This window comes from Aythya fuligula, chromosome 1, assembly GCF_009819795.1.
Source record: "Aythya fuligula isolate bAytFul2 chromosome 1, bAytFul2.pri, whole genome shotgun sequence".
NCBI lineage: Eukaryota > Metazoa > Chordata > Aves > Anseriformes > Anatidae > Aythya > Aythya fuligula.
In genome coordinates this window covers 121,149,914-121,175,561 of record NC_045559.1, presented here as the reverse complement: position 1 = coordinate 121,175,561, position 25,648 = coordinate 121,149,914, and the positions used below count along the sequence as shown (strand labels likewise).

Sequence of the window (25,648 nt, the reverse complement as noted above, 5' to 3'; positions counted from 1 at the left end):
CTAACACTGTTTATAATCTTGACAAACAAATTAACTGATCAATACTTGAAGACTGAGAAAAATGCGAAGTCTCCTAGACTGAACTCCTGACCAAAATAAGGAAATTAAAAACAAAAAGACAAAGAAAAGAAAACCACAAACGTCTCTTGAATAATACATTTCATTAAAATTGACTTAAAATGCTGCTGTAATATTTTGGTTAATTAGAAATACAATATTTTTTGGTCAGGATTTTCTTCTGGGGTAAACCCATCAAGCCACAAACATATCTACAGTCCTTCAGATGAAGCCCCCTCAGTGCCTGCCTCTCCCTCAAAACAACCTCAGCACCAAAACAGAGAGAAAACTGAAAAAGTAAAGAAACATCCAGGCAACACTGGCAACTGAGTTTGTTCAGAGCAGTGGACACTGCTTTACTGATTTCCACTGCATGATATCAATGAATTCAAGAAAAAAAAATTAATTCTAGAAGTCTCTTAAGAGAAAGGAGCATTTATGAAATGCAATCATTTATGTGCCTCTTTTCCAGCTGGCAGCTATGGCAGCAAGGGGCTGGGGAGCGATTTTCTGCGGATCACTCAGTGAGCCAGCATCTGCCAGGAACTACACTGGCAAACCACTCCTCTGCCTTGTAGACCACCCTTACTCTACTAAGGTCCTCTAAGCCTCAAATATTTTAGGAGTATCTCTTTAATATTCCATTTCTAATAGAAAAACATGAAGTCTACTGAAATGCTGCAGCGCAGGCTGCAGACGGAATAAAAATGAGCAGCTCAAAGCACTACTCTGCACTTGTAGTTGCTTTAAATTTGCAGGGAAAACGTTGCAGTGATGAAAGCCCTTCTGTAACGTTCAAAGATCTATTTTAATTTTGCAGTCACTGGCGATTGCCAGCAGTCCCAATGGTCGCCCACACGGAGCTCTGCACCCCGGCTGTACGAAAACTTGTGCTCAGAGAGATTAGGTGCATTAAAATGTATCAGAACTGGTTGCGAATTATATTACATGAAGATTTAAAGCCACGTGGAGAAAAGCTGGTCAGGGTCAGATGGTAGAGGACAGACAGTTCTCGACTGTTCCCTGAGCTGCTATTACGATTTTTTTTTAATAATCTCTAAATCCAGTAAAGGCAGCAGCTGACGGTTTTACATAAGGAAAGAAGTCTGAATTCACGCAGTACATATCTGAACCAACAAGAGCAAGCTGTAAAGAATATTAATGGTTCTTCTCTTCAACACATTTCTGTGGAACTCCCAATTTTTATGGTAATAACAGAGTGAATCATAAAGTAAAATTCATAAAGCCCTTTCCAGCTTACAAGTAACAATTTATTATGGGGGCCATTCAAATTCATCATGCTCCACACATCTGTTTTTCAGTATTTATTCTGCAGGAACAATGGGGAAATGGGAAGTTGTGTGGTGTTGGCATCTTTATACAATACTTAGGAGTTGAATTTTCCTGCTTTTTAAATTATTTATTATTATTCCCGCCTCTTCTTTCAGCTATTATTTTAAAAAATACTCTGCACTGTAAGAACTTTATCGATGTATAATATGAAATATGCTCCAAAATACAGTCATGATATTGCGTGAACAGCGCAGGATGGTTTTGGACAGTCAGATAACGTAGCATGAATTTCTGATAACACTTTGGATGAGGTGCATTGTGTTAAGGTGCAAGGTAAGGAACTAATGGGAAACAATTCAGTATTATTAATTTAATGGTGTTTTCCATCTAGGATGGAAAGCTTTACGTTAGTCTAAGTAAATACTATTTTGGACGAACTGAAACTGAGGAATGGGATTCCTGTGAGTTGTTCAAGTTTTAAAATGCAGTACAAACCATGAATAGAAGCCCTGTCTCCCAGGGCTTAGCATCAGACCAAACCCTGCTGAACCTTGTCTTCCACTTGTGAATGGCTTCCCCAGCACATTCGCATTCTCTCTACTGCCAGCTGGCAACAAAACACAAGTCAAGAATTCATAGTTTCTAAGACTAGTGCTGTTTCACGGGCAACGAAGGGAGGATTATTTCAAAGGTAACTCTGGGTGATGCTAACTGCTTAAATCTGCCTGACTCTTGGAGCGATGCTTAAGATCATTACTTTGACCCCTTGCATTACACTTACACTGCTCCACTTAATGTTTTGAGTGTTGTGGTAAAGACTAATGAAAAAAGCAAGAATGCAGAAATCATTTAGTATACAGCTTTGTATCATATTCAACATCCCATGCACACTTGAAAATCACCATCTTACTCTCCACCTCCCAAATCCTAAATCACTTTAAAATAGCTCTTCAAAACAGCTCTTTAAGACTGCGTCCCAAACTCAGGCACAGGTTCATAAATTCTTACTGAAATAAAACCAGAATTGATGTTTTCTTGACATTTACAGCATAGCAGCTTGAGGAAGGATTTGCTAGTTCCCCTTACGCCAGTTCTCCTGTGTCAGAGCCAAAAGCAGAGGAAACATCCTACGAACAGAAACATGGGCTGTCTGAATCTCTCAAAAGAGATTGAGTCCCTCAACAGTAACACTGCATCTGTACGTTATTTTCATATAGATTTCTATTTAACTATACATAGTTATTTGTACACAGTACTGATATTTCCTACCTATTAAAAAAAAAAAAAAAAAATGAAAGAAAAACACCCTAGCAACAACAACAACAGAAAAAGACCCCACAAAACAACTGTCCAAACCACTGAAATCACCGCATGTACAGCCAAAGCCACTATCATGGCCCTGGCCCAGGGTTTGGACTGCCCACACTCCTAAACGGATTAACAGGCCCCTATTTTGTTTTTTATTTGTCTGAGTAAATACACTGGGTTTGAACATTAAGTGGTTGTAAAAACCCTGCCATCTACTTCTGATCTTCACTGACTGAGTGCAAACCTAGAAATGAAGACTATACAACAGAGTATTAAAATACTTTCCTCTGTCAAAGTGAAATTAAACAAGGTCTAAAATATAGATATGAATTAATTGTACATATTTTACTACTCCTTAGCTTCACCTGTACCAGTTTTTCATAAAAAGCACTTGACACCCTTGGAAAAAGTATACCTAACACAGCTGATAATCAAGAATCAAATATGCAAACTTTTCTCAGAAACAGCAAGAGACATTTCCATCTGAGCTGCACTGTCTCTGCTTTCATCTCACGTTTCATAAGTGTCCCAATGTCACGGTAAAGCATACACGGCAGTGATGTGAATACCTAGGTCTCTCTGTATTATGCAAAACAGCACGTTAATAGTTTTGCATTGTGATTTAAACACAATGCTTTTGTCCCTTAGCCCATACAATTCATTATGCTGTTTACTTAAAGTATGTACCTATCACCTACCTGGAAGGCAAGGGCTTTTAGCCCACAGTAATACTGAACTCCCTTGTTTTTTCATGGATCTACAGCGTACTTTTATGCAGTGTGGGCACAGGCAGAAGGTCCCTATGACTGAGCTCGTTGCTCTCACCAAAAACACCCTTTCTTTGAAGTCCCACAAGGTCAGCTGCACCTGCTCCCTGTAGCAGAGACCCCCAGCAGCACTCCCAAGGGCCCTGAAGCAGGGCCGCCGGCCCTGCCACCACAGCAAATGCCCCCTTGTCCCCTGCTGCTGTGTGCACCTGGCAAGGCCATGGCGAGGGCACCAAACCCAAGGGGCTGGCAGAGGGATTTCTGAAGCATGCGTTTCCTGCAGACGCTGACACTACTGCAATTTATGGCTGGCTTATCATCACCAGAACAACAAAATAAAAGTCTTATAAAGAAAAAAAATAAAGACATTCCTCACCGTGGGCATGCAAAGTCTCAATTTAATTTTGACAGAGTAATGCAACCTGTGAATCCCGGCGCTATTTTTTAAAACTGAATTAACTCCCTGGAGCAAACGGAGGAGATGGTATGGGGCTGCGTGAGGGAGGGCCATGGGGCCACGCACACGGCACCCAGAGCCAAGCGCCTCAGAGGAGCGCAGCTGAAACCAGCCCAGGCTCAGGTGAGGAAACACAGTGAGGGAAGGCCCTGAAAGAAAATGATGCCTGCACCTTCACTGTGCTCATTCTCCCTTCCCAGTGCGGGAAGCTGAGATGGTATCAGGAGAAGAAAGGATGAGGGAGGAAGCCAGGAGGGGCGGCACACGCCTCTGCAGGCTGAGATGCCTGTCCCTGCTGGGCACCTTGTGCAGTCCCCCTCGGCTGCCAAGCGCCAACATTGCTCCCCCTCAGGGGCTCCTTTCCCCAGGCACTGCCGCCTCGCAGCACCTCCTACGCCGAAAGCATCTCTCCACATTCCCCTCCTCCTCCAAATGTCTTACTTCTCTCTGTCTCCATTCCTTGTTGCTTTCTTTCATGTCTCATCCTATCCTGCCTTTCAGTTGCTTTCATCACTGTTACTTCCACAATTATTCATACTATCTCTCCCCTTGGGTGGGGTCCTTCAACCCAGGCCCTTTTTTTTCCACTCCTTGGTTCCTTCTTCCCATGTTTGGGTTTCTGCTCCTCTCCCTTGAAATCACTCCCTTCTCATACTTTCTTTCCTTGCTTGAGCCTCCCTCCCCATTTCAAGACTTACTAGATAAATGTATTTGCTGCTGCAAGCCAGGTCAGAAAACAGCCTCCCACTTAAGTTAAAATGGAGGCTTTACCTGCAGGGAAAACAGAGGACGCAATTCCTCCTAACACTGTTTCTTAGTGGAGGTAAGAGATGAGAACCTCAGGTTTTCCATCTTTCTGATTTATGACCAGGTGAAAGTTTGTGCCCAGCTGTGCTTCTAGAAATGCTGGCAACTGGGATGCCTGTTGGCATTTCTTCATTTGTAGTAAGACAATTTTGCTAGCTCATTTTGTTCAAATAATGATTTATTCCAAGTCTTCCTCCTATTTTATAAAAAAAGGTTGTGTGTCCCATCACTACTCATTTTACTGTTTTTGTTGTTGTGTTTTTTTTTTTTCCCAATATAAACACACATTATCCCTCTTTCAAAAAAAAAAAAAAGTTTTTGTCAGATTCCAAGTTCATTCTCCTCATCAGTTTCTCAACACCATTTTTTAAGTGTGTTTGCTATTCATTCTGGAAAATGATAGGACCTGGTGATTTCCTTGTAAAGTCATTTGCACAAACCAGCTTTTGACATGTCGATTCTCACCACGGATTTGCTGCGGCATTATTTTGTGTTAGTCTTACCTGAACCCCCATGTGGAACTCCTTCAAAAGCCTTGAAAGCCATAGCAGGGTCTAACCTAGCTACAAAAGTTACCATGCATGGTTTATCAGCATGGCTTATCCACCCTGAATATGGCTCTATAAACCATTAATTTGGAAATGACATCAAATACAGACTAGAATTATTAAAGGTCAAGACACAAATGATGGAAATTAAAAAACACGAATCTTACAGAATCGATCTGACAAAACAAGTTTAAAAAATACCGAAAGCAAACATCCCACTGCAACCAGAAGTTTCCATTCATTTCAGAATTTGACTTTTATAGTCCCTGCACATACAAAAACTACTTTCAAGCATTAATATTCACTGAAAAATACTTGCTGTCTTTCCTTATTACAGAACTGCAACTACTACCTCATAAAACTTGAGCAGCAGGTAAAGAAAGAAGCAAACAATTCCCCCTGCGCCCATCCAACCAACAGAAAACAAAAACAAAAACAAGATATTTAAGGGATTGAACAAGAGTTTCTTCTATTGTGATGTAGAAGATGCATTAAGAGTTACCACAGACCATACATTACCTCCCATCCTCTACCTTTTCATTAGGCAGCTGTCTTAATCTTTTGCATTTTGCTGTTGGTTAGCAGAAAGATGAATAATTCCCTTAATTCTCTTCCTCCTCAGATTAAATAATTTACAAGTGTGAAAAAGAGCCTGGAGTTGGCTGTGTATTCCTCAAAAGATAGGGCAGAAATTATTTTAGTACTGTTGAAAGAAAAACAGCATTACCCATTCAAACAACGAAAGGTGCTCATCAACTAACTGCTCCTCACCCCTAGTAAGCACTTTAGTCAGTCATCTTTCTGCATCCCTCTGCTGAGCACCTGGCTGCCATTGGTATGTATACACACAAAAATGAGTTTAACCATTGCTGTTCAACTACATGGCAGTAGAAAATTGTAAAAGCAGGAACTTCCACAACACAGGCTTCCACTGCTTGCAGGATTCAGTTACTACACGGGTCCTGGTGCCAACTACTTGCTGTCCAGATGACATAAGCTTTGACAACCCTGTGCAAGGCCAGGCTGCATGGAACTTTGAGGAACCTGGTCTAGGGCAAGATGTCCCTGCTCATATCAGGAGGATTTGAACTACATGCTCTTTAAGGTCCCTTCCAACCCAAGCCATTCTGTGATTCTGCAATAATCTGGGCTTCTTCAGTCAATGGCACAATCCCAGTGAAGATGGCACCTCAGAAGAAGCAGTGTAATTCATATATATCTTGTCAAAGAAATACACTAGTGAATACCACTAAACAATCCTTGCTACCCTAGCCCTTCAGATTCTCAGTCTCATCTCAAAATAGAAAGACTACCTGGAAAGGAGACTTATCAGAAAATGAACAGCGAGTGAAGATGAACTTACAAACTGGAAGCAGCTTCTGACACTTGGCTCAATGTTGCTGCCTCCAAAAGAGGCAACCTCCCCCAGCTGCCGCGGGATCTGGATGGAGTCATGCAGCAGGAGTCCCAGTCGGCGCTGGTCACAGAAGCCGGTGGAGCTCGCCACTTGCTTGAATAGGTCTGGGGAAACAAAAAGGACACCATGGCTGACGCATCATAATGGGGACACAGAAAGTATGGAGGAAAACCGCTTAATTTCAAAGGCTTACAAGTGGGGTAAATGGCCTTGACGGACATGAACGTAAATGTATCTGCAGTTTGTCTGCTTCTCTTCCTACAAACACTGCTTCTGTTAATAAATGTTGATTTTTAATAGGATTATTTATTTGTACCCATGAAGAAAGGACATTCTAACACAGTGCCTATGCCATTACTGATGATAGCAGCTGTAATTCTGAAATACAGTCAACTGAACATCAGGATCTTTGATCCACAGCAATGGAAATGCCTCAAAACTACTGTTTAACAGTAAAATAATCTCATACAACATACAGCACTTCTTCAGCTCTAAGCAATAAGTTTACAATTCGGAAGCCAGTTCTCTTTCAGATGAATTGATCTGGAAAACAAGAGCTCCTAACTTCGATATACCATAATCTTTTAATCCAGGTGTATTTCTAAAATGAAAGAAAAATATCACAGTACGACAGAATCTGTCATCCACTGGGAATGTTAATATCATATTAAATTTTCATTTTTGAAGTGAAATGTCACTTTAAGTCTTGTTCTATTACTGCATCATTCTAGAAAAGGATCCTTACAGGACAGAATTATTATCCTTCTGTGAGCCCAATTTAATTTAGTGGGAATTAGTTATACTGTGTATACAATGAGGAGGTTTTAGAGTTTGTAATAAGGAAAATCAGGTTAGCATTAAGTGAAATATTTATTTGATAATATCCCTGTTGACAATACATGACCTGAATAAATTCTGCTTATTTTTCAAAGAGAGAAAGAAAGAGAGAAAAAGAGAAGGAAGGAAGAAAGGAATGAAGAAAGGAAAGAAGGAAGAAAGGAAGGTCAGCCACTAGAAAAAAAATCCCTTTTTTGGAGCGTTAGTATTTCACCTGACAACAGGGATACAATTATAAAGGTGGTTCAGCACTTTTCGAGGTAACTTTCCTAGAGCAGCTTTGACACCTGTCTTTTTCCAGAGGAATAAAGGAATGGATAGAGAAAGGATTACATTTTAATTACACAAGTTTCACTTTTACCAAGACTAGTTTTATGATACATAACTTCGAGAAAATTTCTTTTCCATCACCTCTGCAAGCCTGAAGAATTCTGCTCTATGAGAACCAACATTGCTCTGCTGCACAAATATCAGAAAACCTTTAAGAGGTACGACTCATCACGCACTTACAGCAATACTAACAGCAACGGCACTATGACTTCAGCATGACCACAGCCTCGCAGAGACAATTTGTTCCTCTCTCAAAAGCTATTCAGCGTTCAATCAGTGAAACACCTATCAGTAAAACACTGCGTTCTGCAGCCTTAAAAGGGGGTTATGCATTACCATGCATACACAGTACAGGAGCCTATAATATATTAAAAAATGTTTTTCTTTATAACTCTGATAATTCTCAATGGAATATCATTTAAAAAAAAATCTGTATTAATTTTCTTAAAAAGATTTTCTGAATAATTTTTCACAAAACCCAAAAGAAACATCTAAAGAACTAAACTGTGCCATTTATAGCAATTGCCCTAAAATCTGATCCATTTATACACAGACGTATAATTCATATAACAGAATCCATTGTTGGAACTGTATGTTTTCTTATTAGCTTTCTTAAACTTGGATTAGAAGGATAATGAAATAACCATTAATGAAGAATTGCTACAGCACTGGTTCAAACTCTAATGGTGGTGGCTTTCTTTCAATGCATGTATGCAAGACTGATGTCATTTAATTTAACCAGAAAGTTATTCTTGAGAAATACCCTTATCAGCAGACCTTTTCTGGATCTTAGCCTCACTAATGAACTGATTCATTAGTCAGTTGAAACTAAAACTTCAAGTGGATTTTTTTCAAGTATTTTAGGATATGACCCATTAAAATATGCAAAATAACTGCATGACTAATTTTTACTTACAGATAGTAACTATATTTAAACAGTGAGACTCTGATCACATTGTGGAAAATATTTTGAAAAGGTAATATATTTCAAAATAGTGTAATGCATGATGTCTTGTGGATCAGTGCTGCTATTGCATTTTATTGTCTATACATTTTGTCTGCTGTGGTACAGCAAAAGTGTTCTAGCACCCTTCTATAAGGAAATGTTAAATCTCAGCATGTGAATTCTTCCAACCAGGTGTCTGCACGCACATTTTTTGTGTATAAAGGTGTGCTAGACCAGTGGTCTTCAAAGTGATGTGTATGTACCCCAGTGGATGTGCAAATCCATTGGTATGCAGTAAAACATATTTTTGAACAGTTAATAAATTATATATAAAGAAATAAAAATAGTATTTATTTCATCTTTGTCTCATCCCTTTTTAACTTCTATTTTTGTCCATACTTTATAATGTATATAATATACATATAGCACACTAGTGCATATATATAAATAAATAAATATGCATATATTAGGGGTGCACGTTCAAAGATTTTTTTACCGATTAAATTTTTTTTGCATGATCAGAAAGTTTGGTGACCACTGTGCTAACTACCTAGAACAAATAAGGGTAACGAAAACATAATATAAACACAAATTACCTAAAAAAAGAAAGAAACAAAAAGAACTACATTGACTTACATCTGTACTTGTCTTCCAGGTGTGCTTTACAAAGGGATACAACACCAGTTTTGAAAGATAAAACACGGATCCTTCCTGTTCGACCCCTAATAGAAAAGAAACATGAGCTGATAATACAATCCATTCATATAATAACTTGTTGACTATTACAAAGTTTAACATAGTTCTGCAGTTTTATTTTAAAGTCACACAAAGAACCATTTTGCATAGCATACACTAGCCTGCTATTACATACACAGTAAACTGAACGTAAAATATGGTTGTGGTTCCACAGGCATAGTTAAACTGAATTGTGCAGTTGTACCAATTCAACTAGGAACAGTCTCATGCAGAAATAACACCAGAAATAGCGTCAAAGGCACTAGCAAGATGTTCAGGTGACTGATTAAGCTTGCCTAAAACCAAGGAGAACGAAGGCAGGTTGTACAGTTGAGTCATTACCGTAATGGTGTTGTTTCTGAGCTCCTTCTCCTATCACTCAAACCTGAGCAGGCTGACAGCCCTGGTCCTCCTCCACGTCAGTTCTTGCACTGCCTTGACTCAGTCTTCCTTCACGCTCACCTTCACACCAGCTTGTGACATGCCTATGCTATCGCTTCTGCTTTTTAATGTGACTGTGGTAACAACATCATCCTCTGTGCTGCCAGCAGCACAGTGACAAACCTTCAGATCTTCTCTCAGGTACCTGGCTTAGTTCAATTTGCTTCCTGCTGCTGGCTTCCCCTAAGACTTTATTTCACAAAGCATTACAAACACATAACATCTATTGCAAATGAGACATACACAACATAGTAAGTTAACGTCTAAACAGGGCTTTTGGAAACAGCTTTGACGTGCCACCAGTAAAAGACCACCACTGAAAATATGGTAAGTCATGTACAGGTGCACCGTACTCATGCACTAGGCTGTAGGGTTCAGCCAACATGCATATTTTCTTTTTAGTCCTACAAAAGCATCATAAGAGTCAACTGTGCTCCTTTACCTCTGTATCTTCCCTGCAACACCTATAAAAGGTGCAGGCAGAAACTTGTGGACAAGGCAGAAGTGAGAATTTGCAGCCTTTTAAAAAAAAAATAAATAAAAATCTTGTGTTTTTCACCATGAACAAGCATTTGTTGCTTACCTATGCTTTCCCCTCTCCGCTCCTTTTAGTCCTCTCCCTCAAACCTTTTCCAAATTAATTATCATCTGTGTCCTGAGAAACTCCCGCTGATGAATACCAGGCTCATGCAAATTATACAGGAGAAGAATGTAGAATGATTATTTCCCTGCAAGGCATATTAAATTGGAACCTGCACGAACCATGAGTTGTTCAGTTCACTCTACTCTCCTCCCAAGTCAAATCAGTAATTTAGCATGCTACTGCAAATGAGCATGAGTGACTGATCAATTAAAACAAATCTGAAACGTGCTGGATTTGCAGAGCTGTGCCCGTAATTAGATCAGTCATTGACTGTGAATTTGATTAGTATCTTTACAAATGACAGTTTTCAATTATAAGAAAAGTAAAGATTCAGTACATTGAATTAAACGTCTCCAGTACCACTATGCACTTCAGTTGATCTCTTCCTATTAAGTTTACAATGAAAACTAAACACTTGTAACCCCAAGGTCACCTCTCTACCAGCATAATTCAAACTTGAATTTCAGCAAAACAGCTAGGAGCTTTCCTCACACATAAAACAACTCTGTGTTTCATCGAGTCCTGCAATATACAATTCCCTAGCATACCTAGGGAATTGCCTCGAGGCAGCCAATTATAATTTCTAATGCTGTACTTTCAGCAGAGTGCTACATAACAAAAGCTAGACTGGACACAGCAAATCTAAACTGGATGGTCCAGCTTAGGAGCAGCCTGGGGAATTACTTTTATTTTCCTCTCTGCCACTAGCCTGGCTGATCTGGATTAACATCTCTAGTGTGTCTTTTTTGTTTTTCACCAACTTCATATATACGTTACTCATATTAGATGATAATTCAAAACTGGATCAGAGTTCAGTGAAAGCCAAAGCATATTAAAGAAAAAAACCCTGGCAGTTAAATGAACACAGCCCCATTCCCTCCTACCAGTACACTATACAAAAATATAATGTAATGTGGGTAATCCACTTCACAGGATTGTACAGCTGCTGCAGATGATGTTACAAGCAACTGTCTTATCAGACATGATGTTGCAGGAAGAGACTGTATACACATCTGTACTTTTTTGTGTGCAGGTGATCACTGAAGCTTCAGTGCTGTGATAAAGTGGATGGAAGAATGATGTTATGGCACTACCATACAGTTCAAAATGTCAGTGGCAACACAGTAATTGTTTCATGTCTTTCCATTTCTACACATGAATGTTTATTCTGCCACAGTAATGAGCATGTCTGGCTGAAGGTAGCTGATAAGAACACAAAAAAAAACAAACAACAAATAAAGACTTCCACTGACATCTTTTTTCACTAAATTCACTAAATACAAAAATCATGGCTTAGTCTAAAACCGACTTACAAAATGTGCTTTGGAATTTATCTGTGCGTTCTGAGCAACATCACTAACTCGTTCAATGGAACACTGTTATAATTTTATTTAGGTAAATTTACTCTCTTGTATTTATAGTTATAGGTACCCTTTTCCAAATTAAATTTTAGATGAAGCATTTCTCAAATCTCCTGACTGTGAAGGGTTGTAAACACATCAGAGTATAGTTGAGTCTCTTCCAGCTTTGAGCAAGGATTACAGATTGAAAGTTGTAGAAAATGAACAGCACTGTAAAGGTTTAGCACACAAAAATACAGACATGCAAGAGTCTATATGATGGCGTTCATGTGTTGCTCTTGAATTTCTTTATCTGAAGAAATTTTAAAAGCCAGGCAAAGCGTTGACCAACAGAGGAGGTGCAGTCCTGGAACTGCTCTGAACACAGCAGTGTGTTCTCTTTTCCAGCTCTCTCATTGCTTAGCTTAATAAATCTAGTCTTGCATGCCTAACCAAGGACTGTATCGATTCAACTAAATGCAGCCATTAAATCATTAGGTTTCTTAAACTTTCACTCCAACTGCTGTTTTTCCAGCTTCAAGCCATTCATTTTACAATGAGGCAGCCAGCTCATTACCCTTTCCCCCTTCCCCTTGTGGTGCTTCGGAAGCTTTTCAGTGTGCAATGTTTATAGCACCCATACATACGTGTCATAGACATTCAGCAGCCAGTTGAGGCACATGTCCACGCAGAGAGGAACATTGACCAAGTTGTTGTGCTCCTGTTCCAGTCGATCATAAATAGTGGTCAAGCAGTTAATGATCTGTAGAATATCCATCGGCTGGTCATTTTGCTTGAGGTTGTGCTGGTCCAAGGCATCACATGCAGCAGACAGACTCAGGAGATCCACTGTTAAAACAAACCAACACAATAAAGATTGCAGAGAAACAGCAGTTGTACTACCTGTACCCAAAAGATAAATTTAGGTACATAAATTTGCTTGGCTTACATGCCTGGCCAAAGCACATTTAATATCCTCTGAAAGTCAGGTGCAAGACTGGTTCCAAGAGTCCTACAGGTGCACTGTTTATTCAGCTGTGGTCTTAAACAGCAACGTTTATAAAATGAAAACTCATTTTTAGCTGTAAAGTACCTACTGTGCTATTGGATTGTACAGAAATATTACATAAATTACTGTGTAAGTAAAAACCCCATATTCCATGTTCTATGTTTCTACGGATAGGCTAATATTTGACTACTGCATTCATTGGATGTGCTCTAAACATGGTACTTGTCATCAGCTTTCATGGGACGTGCCACTCATTTTATACAGAAGTCAAACAACCTTCACTGAACCAAATTCCACAAGGAATATACAAATGAATCACAGCTGAACCAGAGTTAACTTCTCTGCTACTTTATCTCTGGCAAGACCACGGAAAATAAGATTCCAGACCCGTTCCAGTACTTACTAATGGAATTTGTATTTTAATTCTGATGAGCATTTACATTTAGAAGTACCTCTATGACATTACAGAGGGAGACAAATTTAAAACTTATCAATCAACATACAACAGAGGTTTCTGCCACAGACATTTAAAATCTTGATTTTCATTCAAATGTAAGTCAGCTGTATTTTGAAATTTGTATGCCCATAGCAAAATAGAATTTCCCATCAGCTCTTAAAATTATTCTTACTTTCTGAAAAATAGCATCAACAGCAGTATCACACTTTGGGGGACACCAAATTAGAGAGTTATGAGATGATGGCATAAAATGCAAAACAGGAATCAAAAACAAAAGAAATCAGAAATATCAGACTATCTGGGGCATGAGATCCTCCTACTGCCATATAACCCTTTGTAAATCCTTGCATGGAATTTCCAGGGGCTGAGTAAAGGCGAGATGAAAGTTTAGATGCTGTTAAACCTTCTCATACCATGGTTAGTTACAAAGTGAAGCATAATTCAGCATGACTTGGGGTTGTGGATTTTTGGGCTAAAGTGAACTGCCTGAAACCATTCTGGAAATTTGTTACAGAACTGGGAAATAAACTGACCCAATTGCAAGACCAGTTTTTCTGTCATTGGAATAAAAATATGTTTTATTGAGTGCTGGTAAGCAACACCTCTTGGTAATGTCAAAAAAAAACAAACAACCCATACAAGATATTTATTTTTTTTTTAGAATTTCATCTGGTTTAGGGGCACATTTGCCAAATTCACATTTGAGTATCCCAGAATACAACCAAGGATGAAACTGACCCTTTGATGAAAAATATTCCAACTGCACAGGGCTGCATGATAATGCTGCACTGACAGTATGCTGGGATTTTGTAACTGCCGAAAGAATTTCAGGAGAATAAACTTCACTGGCAATCAGTGGGGACTTCTGCTACTAAATCCCTTAAGCACTTCTGAAAATTTCATCCTGTGAGCCTCACGTATCCAGTGCCAGAGAAAAGAAGGAAAGCCTGGAATTCGATCCCTAGTATTACAGCAAGAGATTGAACTTGGGTTGGTTTGTTTTGCGCCGGGCTTTATTAGAAATTTACTTTTTTATATTATCATGTGGATATTTACTAAAGGAAAATATTTTGCAACATTATGTTTAACTTACTAGCATATAAAATATAGCTATTCTAAGGTCAGTGTTACAATTCTGCAAAAGCATATTTATCAGACCCATTGCTAAGAGTCAGAGCAAGTTAGTCTTCTTATAGTAATTTATTAGCCAAATTGGAAATATAGCAATGCTTTCACAACACCTTTAATGCAGAGCTTTAGGCTGAACTCTCAGTTCCTTTGAGACTATGAATCAATGGTAATTAAATGAACCCCTCAGGCACCTGGGTGGCAGCTTAATTATACATGCAGCAACTGCTAAACATGGGTCATTCCATTTTGTGAAAGCTTTTCCTGCTAATAAGCAGCAACTTCTGAAAAGCCCTTCACCCTGCTCTTCATCAGACGCCTGTCCTATCTTGAAGGTAATGATACACGTCCATCTTAAAACGAGCAAGAAGTGTTTGCCACCAAGCTCTGCTTTAGGGGACTTCTTTTCATGGGAAGATTTGTTCTGGCCTTCACCAGAGTTAAGTTTCTTTTGGCTCTTCCCCACCGCATTTAAAGTAACATGTTGGGGGCTTCTCCAGAATCAGGAATTGTGTAGTTCTTTCCTGAAAGCAAATATGCCAGTCCCATGAATGACAGCCTTTCAAAAGGCAAGTCCAAACACATATTGAAGAGTTGCATATTCATGGACATTCAGTGATTTGCAAGGCTTTAATTACAATAAACCATACCACTTTATGCTTTGCATGTTTCTCAGGTTGTCACTCTTCTGTTCTTTTCTATTTAAAATTCTGAAACGGACTACAAAATTTGTGTGAACTGTAGCCCCTAGCTTATTTTGAAATCCAAGTTATGTATATAAAAATTTACTTGTCCTCTAAGGTAAGAGAGTAAGTTTAATAATGCCTATAACTAGGCCAACCTGTGGACAGAATACAAGAAAAGTATGAAAAAGGACCTTGAAGGACTAACCAGCTGAAGGCCAGGAGAGACAAGTTAACAGGCAGAATGTTTACTGTGGAGGTCATATAGCGAACTTAGGCAAAATTCAACATATGGCTGGCGATAAAAAGTGTTAATGGTGTTCCCAGGATGCAAAATCATCTCCTCTGTAACCTCATGGAGTTGGCTGATACGTTAAAATATATATATATATTTAATCTAACCTGCATATATATATATATAAAGGAAGTTCTTGAATATTTTCTTTTGCGGCACCTCCAAGAAAGGTTTGGGAACACATCACATTTTATTGACTTCACATCTGTTCAGATGTGGTTTGCACTTAAAGATCAGATCTTTTAAAAGTAGCAAAGCCAGAAAGTCAACATGCTTTGATGTGATTATCAAAGGAAATCACACATTTAAAAAAAACGGTGTAATAGTTACACCTGGCATGCCTACAATAATTTCACAGGCTGGGACAATAGAGCTACACACTAGATTCTCCTAACGTTACACAATACACAAACGTTTATTTGTTAAGGATTACCATTTCCTATTATTATCCTTCAGGTTTAAAGTCCTAGCATCCTAATGTTCATTGGGTTGATTTACAAACTGAGAAGTTATTTTTCAACAAAAATCTAAGTATAGTTCATGTTTAAGTGTTTCTATTCTTGCCACTGAGATAGGCTGCACTTCCACATCCAGGGACTTCTATTGCGTTCCCATCTTCAGAATCTGAAAACACTCCTCAGAAGGTAACATTGTTCTGCTTTTTACACAGTTTGCAGAAAAGAATACATATACATCAAGCTTTTAAACTCCTGCATTTTTAAATCCGAAATAAAAATTGAGAGCTAAAAGCAGCACCTACTGCAGGAAAAATTCAGGGATTTTGGGGCTACATGTAGGAGCCCTGAATCACAACACTGGTCTATTTCTACCAGTGCCAAATTGCAGAAAAAGAATTTTGTAAATAGTTTTTTTATCTAATTAAACTGAGTTCACAAGTGACACTTAAATCACAGAATATACAAACACAAGGATGGTGTCTCCAAGCAAAAATATTTGCAAGAACAAAGACTGTTAACCAAATTCCTTAAATACTTCTCCTTAGATACAAGTGTGAAGAATGTGCTAAAGTATTCAGTGTAAGCGCCACTGCATGTTTCTGAAAACATCCATTCTCAGAAAATCTACCTAGGTATAACCTTGAAAGATGAACAGACTTCAGTGCATAATTACAATTCCCCACTGGAAAGCCCATGATGAGTGGAGAATTATTCAGTGGCAGAATCAAGCTAATTACAGATAAAACAGGATGAAAAGTTTTGTACTTTCAACCACAGAAGCTTGCCAGTTACACAAAAGTTTTAGTTCATTACTTCAGTGCTGTGTGGATTACAAATACTTTTCACTGCGTATCATTCAAGTTTCTTTATATTGCCTTTTCATAATGACTGTCACAAAAACATGTTTGTATTTCTGATCATCAGCTGTCAAAATTCAATCTTTGTTACTACATCCATGCTGAACTTTTTCATTGTGTTACAAGAATTTTCACCTAGTGTTTATTTTTTTATTTTATTTTTTATAAATCCAGAGATTAAGTCTGTTCATTAGTGGAATTCACCCATCCTTATAAGCCTAAAAGTAAACATGCTCAAAAAAACTGAGGTTTGACACAGTTCCAGAAAGCATGTGAGCACAAATCTAAACTTGAGATAAATTAACAGTTGAGACACTGCAACTGTGTCAGAAATTTAACCCTGTAATTAAACACCAAATAGCAAACATTAAAATATTTTAATAAAACTCCAAATTGTACCGCTTAATAAACTGTTTGCTTTGGTAACTTATTGGCCTACTAAGAAAATGATGAGCAAATGATTTAGCTATCAGGTTACAACAAGCTTAAGCGGAGATGTAAGTGAAGTGACAGGCAGCAAACCATACGCCAGCTGTGAGAACTGCCATGTCAGACCATGCGCATCGCTACTGTAGGAGTGACTAGAGACTTTTGAACATAGCCAAAAGCTGGGGTGAAATGAAGCTAAATGCTTATTGTGATGATCTCATTTAAACGCAGCAACCCCCAGGGTTCAGGAGTCAACCTAAAAAACTATCAGCTATTCCAGCTCTGGCACAGTTTGTCATCTGAGCTTTCACTGTTCTTAATACAGGACAATCCTGCTTGCATGTTGTTGAGCTGCAAAACTGTGGCTGGCATTGGATGTAGCTTCAGTAATGCACATAGAGAAAAGAGCTGGTCAAAGAGCATAAAGATAAGAAATATGCAGGGAATGTTCATTTTGTTCCTGATCCGCTGTTTTGTCTCCTAACCAAGAGACCTGCAGGCTGCCCAGCACTTCTGCCTTGTCAGGAAGGTGCAAAGCAGCGGCAGCAGGAGGTCCCTCAGATGAGAGGTTTCCATGCACCCAGCAGCATTTTGGGGGTGGAGGGGGTGTTTTTCTACTTCTGAAGCTGCAAATCAGCTCACGGCTTGGTAATAAAATCTTCCTGGCAGCCCACACGACCAGGGCAAATACTTACAGCAGAGGGCTTTCTGCAGCCTGCGGAGCTTCATGGCAGTTCTGTATGCCGAGAACCTGACGTTGTTCAGGTCCGCTGTGGGGGGAAAACACCAGAAAAAAAAACGATTAGCTTTACACCTTAGACATAACCAGACTCACGATGAGGATGCTCAGTTGAACTCAAACATTGCGATCAGTGGTTCAAAGGACAGAGGGAAAAATGGTGTGTTAGAAACCATACTTCACTGAGCAAAAGCACTCAAACCTTGGCAATCAATCATTCAAAAGAAACCCAGCAAGTCCTAAAGCGTTACTTCCTTTCTTTCAAAGGTTCTGAACTTAAGAGCACTTGAAAGGACACCACCACCCACTGCAGCAGCATTGTCTGAAAACACCGCAGCCTTTCACAGGGTCGGCACTGCAAGGGATAAGGATTTGGATCTCCTCCCTCCCTGCCTGAGGTGCCCAGCCAGGTTGCTTGCCAGCAGCCAGATGCACAGAGCTCCTGGGCAATGCAGGCAACTATCAGCTACTGCTGAGACTCTAAAAAATAATGCCTCTTTTGTGCTCCCCCACCTGAGCAGACAGCAGCATGCTCTGCAAGGTGCAGGGTGCCAGCAGGGAGCCAGCCGAGCCTCCAGAGCACCTTGGAAACTGCAGGGAGCCCAGAGGCCATGGGAGAAGGGCAAGGAACAGGAGCAGCCTAGGGCCAGTTTCACTGCGGCCTTCTCCTGCAGGTCACCAAACCAGATCACTTGCAGGAGTCCCCAGTGTAGAGGGAACAATTTAGCCATGGGTTGTCAGGACACTGCAGAGAAAAGGCAGCCACATCCCCAGCCAGCAGCACGCTGAGCAGATAACCAACCCACTCAGCACGGGGGAGGCTCGGTCAGGGCTGCGCGAGCATAGCTCAGCACTGCCTTATGGCTACCTCCCCTGCAGGACACGGCCCTGCTCGGCAGTTTGAGAAGCAGGCTGTGGACAGAACTAGAAACAAAGGAGGGGTTTCAAGCAAAACTTATCTTGGACTTTGTACGACCAGGAAACTGGATTTGCACCTTTGTCTTCTGCCTGCCTGTGCGAAACCAGACTGCAGATGATGTGCTTGCTCTGATCCTGACACTGGCTTTGCTGCGAGCGGCCGTGGGCAAACCCATTTATTTACAAGAAGAATAGACAGATTGACTGGGCGTGAGGTCAAAGCTACGGTGGCTGGAGCTCCTGCAGGTGTATCAGCCAGCTCATTTACAGCCAGGCTGGCACACCAGCACCACACTGCAGGTACACCACTGCTTGTGTTACTCAGAAGCAAACCCAAGGCGCAGAAGCGAGCACGACATCCTGGCAAAGGGCTTCTAAACGTTTATGGGAGCAGGCTGACACACACCTAAACTGTGCACAGGGGCAAGCTGCTAACTTCAGCAAAGAGAAAAGGGGCTGGCTGCTCTTCTGGGGGCAACTAAATGAGCCGATGCCATTTCCCAAAGGGCACTACCACCCCCTCACAGGGATGCTGAGGGAATTAGACTGCAGCTGGGGCACCCTCCTTGCCACCCCAGTCCCACACATACCCACGGGGCACTGCTACCCCCCCGGCACCTCCTTGCTCTGGGTTGTGTGCTGGCACTTTACAGTGCTGCAGCTTTGCTCACACCAACACGGGCTCTGCTGGCTCCTATTCCCAGCAATGTTGCTGGATGCGTTTAGTTTAATACTAATAGTGAAACCTGCCAAGCCTAAGGGGTTAAGAATGGGATGGCGTTTGGAAAATGTTAATACCTCTGTAAATACAAAAAGAAAGAGAAAAAAAACCGTGATATTGGCTCCCAGCAGAGGTCCATTTAGCCCAATCAATAAGCTGCCTCCCAGACTGGAGAGACAGACTATTACTGAAAACAGGGCAAATACAGAACGGTTCCTTGCAGGAGGATGCACTGAGGTACTGTAAAGGTGTTCGTGATGTGGCAGCTTTGGTATAACTATCCAGGCATCATTTACAATGCTGTATGGGTATAGGTAGCAGAGGGAATATAGCCTCAATTACATAAATTTTAATTAAGCTGTTCTGAATGAGTAATTTGAGGTCTGATAATTCAGTAGTTTTGAATACCTTAATAAAGATGTGAAGTGTTTCTAAAACACGTCTTACAGCAGAAGGGAAACTTTCAGCTTTGTATATAATTTCTTTTGCTGTGAACAGCCCCATACACCTTTTTAATGGGCAGTTCTCTTGGGCATTGTTCCTGCCAGCTCGCTCTCTCACAATTATCCTGACAGGTCCACAAGCATTAATGTGGTGTGGAATAGAGTGCGCAATTTAAATAAAGCAACTTAATTTGTCTTCAGGAGAAATTAATAAAGCAGTCCCTTGCAAACACACCGTGACTTCAGTTACATTTTGTACCTTGTTGTAAGGCTACACTTGCATTCTGAAAAACAAACAAACAAATAATATCCCAAGTAGTAGCAATATGACTTGTTAAACATAAGATCGGTCAAAATTAATTGGATTCGAGGCTTATATATGCTAGGTTATGGCTAGCATTTCAGAACACGAAGAAGTTTTCCCTGAATTTCAACTGCATATTCTGAAAAAGCTTCTCTATTTATTATTTACATTTTAAAGAAGCATTAGTAAATATGTACACATATTTCAGGCCTTAATCAAGGCAGAAAGTACAAATCATGAAAACACTTAATCATCAAAGTGCTGCTTTACATCTATTTTCCTGTACACGTAACATGCTGAATTTCTTATCAACCCTTCTGTCATGAAGCACCTGCTGTAAATGACCAACAAGCAATGTTGAGAGCTAATTTCGGAGCCCTCACCTTAGGTTTTGGGAAAGCAGGAGCAACGTTAGCTCTTTGCTCTATATGCTGAGGCTGGGCAGCCATAGCATGCCTCTGCTCCCACCTTTTATCAGCACTAGCCCAACACCTTGTTTTTGTCAACTGCCCACCTCCCGTCCTCGTTATGCTACCACTACCACACTCCTAATGGATGGCTAGCTGATCAGGTCAAGGCAGTCATTTGCTATGTCACTGTCATTCCATGTCACATCTTTGCCTCAGATTTTAGTACTTTCATTTTATTTTATATTTGGGACTCCTTTAGATGCCTTTCCTGACCTCACTTTCAGCCAGGTTGTGTCTGTACCTTTCATCTGCCTCTTCTTCCATTTCAGCAAAAGTATCACATTCTAACTATTTTAAATCACACACACACAAAAAAAAAAAAAAAAAAAAAAAAAAAAAGACAATAATAAGAGGTTTTATGGCTCCTGAAAGACAAGTGTAATAGCATTTTATAACTACACGACAGGAATTTAAATTCTGACTTGGACTACAATGAGGGAAGACTGTTCTATGGAGAGGGCAACACAGCAAATGCCCACAGAATTGTAGAATGGCTGAGGCTGGCAGGGAGCTCTGGAGGTACCACCCAGCGCAGGCTGCCCAGGCAGCTTTTGAAGATCTCCAAGGAGGAGACCCCACAGCTCTCTGGGCAGCCTGTGCCAGTGCTCCTCACCCACAAAGCACAGAAGTGCTGCCTGGTGCTCAAACTGGAGCCCAGGAGGCTGCCTCTGTGCCTGCTGCCTCTTGTCTTGGCACTGGGCACCGCTGAAAAGAGCCTGGCTCCCTCTTCTTTGTACCATCCCTTCAGATATTTGCACACATTGGTATGGGGCCCCGAGCACAAGGATGTGGACCTGTTATAGAACGGGTCCAGAGGAGGGCCACGAAGAGTACCAAGGTGCGGGAGCCCCTCTCCTATGAAGACAGGCTGAGAGAGTTCGGGCTGTTCAGCCTGAAGAAGAGAAGGCCCTGGGGTTACCTTATAGCAGCCTTCCAGTACCTAAAGGGAGCCTACAGGAAAGCTGGGGAGGGACTCTTTGCCAGGGAGTGGAGTGATAGGACAAGAGGGAATGGTTTTAAACTAAAAGAGGGGAGATTTAGATTAGATATAAGGAAGAAATTATCTACTCTGAGAGTGGCGAGGCACAGGAACAGGGTGCCCAGCAAAGCTGTAGATGTACCTTCCCTGGATGTGTTCAAGACTTTCCTACCCCTAAGCTACTGGTGAGAAGAATGCACTGCTCCACGGAGCAGCAAGGGGAAGCCCAGCTCTCTTCTAATTGGGCCCCAAATGCCCCCCTTGCTGGTGTATGACTCCATTTAAGTGAGCTGTACAACATAAGACTGTCAGGTAACGAGGCTTGGTAACTCTGCTTGCTAACGTTAGTGGTAACGTCACTGGTAACAGCAATGGAGGAAAACTGGAGTAAGGCAGCATAAGGCACTGCTTGGCTGCAAGCCAGGCATTACTGCTGGGAATATGTGAAGGAGGGAGGAATGTGGCACAAGCAGCAACAAACTTCCAACAGTTTATAAAAACACTACTAGCTCATCCTTTCCTTTTTTTTTTTTTTTTTTTTTTCCCTTCCTGGCTCCCAAGGGAAATTATCTGTTGCTTTCTTCACTCCCAAACAGACCACTACAGACTCAGGACCCACTGATTGTTGATTCCACAGAGCATTTTCCACCTCTAAGAAGGTAGGAGAAAATGAAGTACACCAAGCATGCACTTCTCCAGCCTTTCTTCCCACTCCTAGAAGGAGTGCACAGCCCCTCATCCAAATGAGATGATAAGAGGTCTGAAAAGTCCTTGGAGTGTATGAGACTTTTGGGTTGTTTTGGTGATACTCCAACCCCAGCCCTACTCCTCACTGCTCAGAAGGTAACTTCCATGCTTTGATCGGAAAATGTAGATGCTCAAGAGCATAATCTAATTATGTTCTGTATTGGAAAAGACCACCTGCCCCCTAGAAATGAACAGACTGAGAAAAACGTGGCAGCGCTGTATTTGGTGACATTTGTAGTACAACCAGGAGGAAAGAGTAGTTCTCATGCCACTCAGTTCTTTGTTTAAGGAGTAGAAATGCTTCCAGGGGAGAAGTTTGAGGATTATACTACAAAAGACCTGTAAGAAAAGGGCAGGCACTGATACCTTAGCAGCAATAAGCAATGCCCACCAACACAACAGGAAGATCTCTCCATGATCTTTCTCAGCTTCTACCACAGCCCTCTCTCTCTCACTGTCACTGTGAAAGATTTTGAAATGCTAAGGTATAAATGAGCCTTGGAAATTCGGAAATCTCCTTTCGCAGCTTTCTTCTTTTCATTACAGACACGACACGCTCCTTCACAGCAACTAATGTGGTGAGGAGAAGGTTATCTAGAAGACTGATCTCCTCTGTGTCCATCAGATGCCTACAAATTATTCAACAAAAACTAATGCTCCTTACACATGCAGCTTTAATGAAAAGGACTCCAGTCTTTTGGTAGGAAGAACTTAAATCAGAACTATTGCTGAAAGACAATCAGACAATTAAAGCCAATTAATCCCGTCTAATTAACCTCTCCTGCATAATTCTGCATGTTGTGAGTAATCTCAGAATGTAAGGGCTACGCTTTTCCTCAAAAGAGCTAAGACATAAACAGATTTTTCAATGCTGCCTTTCTACGGTATTGTAGAAACAGCAATAATTACATCTAGCAGGTCCTTATGACAGTGGCTAATCAGGTAAAAATCACTCATTTGAGAAGTGATCCATGATTTGCATCAAAAATTTGAACCACCTGCTGGATTGTCCCACTGACTACTGACACTGTATCAACAAATTAGATGTTGTAGACTTTTTTAATTATTATTATTCCATGCTAAATTCTATATTATACATTGCAATATCATAATTGTTTTAATAGCAAAACCAGATCCTCATATTCTTGACCCTTTATTGCATGAAATAAGGTGACTTTTATGGCTAAAAGCAATAAAAAAAAAGGGCAATAAGTTAAAAAAAAAAAAAAAGAAAAAAAAAGGCCATTTTTAACAAGAGAAGTAGTGCCCAGTGTGGAGGTGTATTTGTTTCTTCAGCAGCATGCATCTATGACCCAGACGATTGGTTTTAGGTAATGTGTTATAACTGAACTGCTTTCCATGGCCGTTCTTTAAAAGAATATTCACTGCACAGCTGCTCCAGCTGCTGTTAGTGCTGAATGACTGGGATGTTTCATTTGACAATGCCCTGTCCTCTAACACAGGCTCATCTGGCTGAGCATTTAAAAGCTCTGGGACAGGCCAGACTCTCACCTCCCAAAGGTAGTTGATAAAACATGTCTCTCACACACACAATGTAATCAGAAGGCATTTTAGAATTCCTTTCTACCTGGAAACTACCTTGTCTTTTAGTTTAGAGAGGTCGCTTGTTTATAGTATTGTGAATATTATTCTAATCACTTTTTAATTGACAAGGACAAAACACAGTCATTTCACATGATTTTATGGACACTATTTTTTCCACTGCCTGGATCCCATCAAACTGAAACGAGCAGCTTGCATGCTTCAGGTGGTAACTATCATCACAAGAGCAAAATTTGTCAAGTTAACAACTAGACCTCATTAGGTCAAATCCTCATCTGGCCAGCCTCATCAAACCCTCATCTTCATTTAATGAGATTTACATTTTTTGTGTTCCCCCCCCCCCCCCCCCCCCCCCCCCGGTTTTGTTTTGTTTGGCTTTTTTGTTTTTAAACTCTCACTTCTTTGCAAGCAAAAAGATATGAACCTACATCAATATATCTCAAAACCTGAGAGCATTACACTACCATAGTATGACTTCTTCAAATAGCTGTTCATAAATATAGTGCTAGCAGAGCATAAGCTATTTGGGGAATTACATGTCACTGTTGTCTCTGATAATGCCTACCTAACAGAGGTTAAAAACTGTTTACTGTACAATCCTGAACGAACCATAATTCCACCACCAGCCACTAACCCTTCACATGTTTCATCAAACTAATAGCACCCTGACTTTTCAAAAAGTTTCATCTCACACCAATTCAATGTAGCTGTGATTCCCTGACCAGTAGATAAGAGCGCTGGATACATTCCTGCTGCCCCAAACGCTTATATAAATCTTCTAATGATGCCCTACAGTGCCATATATCACCTCTGTAGGAACTGTAATTTAAAAATGCAAATGAGACAAATGCATAAAGGAAAGAAATTAATCAAGAAACATTGCTTAATATTAGCTGAGTCCTAGCCATTGACTCTTTCATTATAACAATAATTAATGCTATCATCTACATTGCTTTGAGGATAAATAATGGTAAACAGTGATATTAAATATGTAGACATGTAGCTTAACCACTGTCCACAAAGAGATATGGGGTGTTGTATTATAACCACTCTATCGAGTAGAACAGCCAAGAATGTCTCTGCAAATTAATTAATAAGTGGGAGGTACTCAGGGCACCAAAGTGCTAATGACTGCATTTAGACCAAGAAGTGAATGAACACCACAGCATGTGCCAGCATACCGATAACCTGATCAATTGACAAGGCCCTTGGGAATTTAGTTTCAGTATGGCATGGCTTTTCCTCAGTCTGGAAGTCCAAGAGTGTAACACCCAGGTACACCTAGGTTATACCCCATTATGGGGCCAGGCCATTGTCAGAGTTTACAGTCAGGTCAGCAACAACCTATGTGCTAGCTGAGATCAGTCTTAACAAAAAATCCTACAATAAATAGCAAACAACTTCAAAACTATTAAGGAATGATCTCCATTTGCAAACCAAGAGGGTAATGCTCTTGATCAAAACATTTCCATATGGCTAGCTGTTTTACAGCAGAACATTACTTTGCCCTCTCTCTAATTTC

The 25,648-nt window shown here is 40.4% G+C and overlaps 1 protein-coding gene across 11 annotated transcripts in view; it reads right to left on the bottom strand.

Moving 5' to 3' along the window:
* The window catches only part of DMD (dystrophin), a 958,404-nt gene that overhangs the window by 50,815 nt on the left and 881,941 nt on the right, over positions 1 to 25,648 (bottom strand). For all 11 annotated transcript variants that reach the window (XM_032193124.1, XM_032193145.1, XM_032193154.1 and 8 more), the window contains 4 exons: positions 17,938 to 18,012; positions 12,574 to 12,775; positions 9,404 to 9,489; positions 6,601 to 6,758 (listed from right to left, as the gene is read on the bottom strand). In XM_032193124.1, the coding sequence (XP_032049015.1) occupies positions 6,601 to 6,758; positions 9,404 to 9,489; positions 12,574 to 12,775; positions 17,938 to 18,012 (521 nt within the window). The remainder of the gene's footprint in view (positions 1 to 6,600; positions 6,759 to 9,403; positions 9,490 to 12,573; positions 12,776 to 17,937; positions 18,013 to 25,648) is intronic.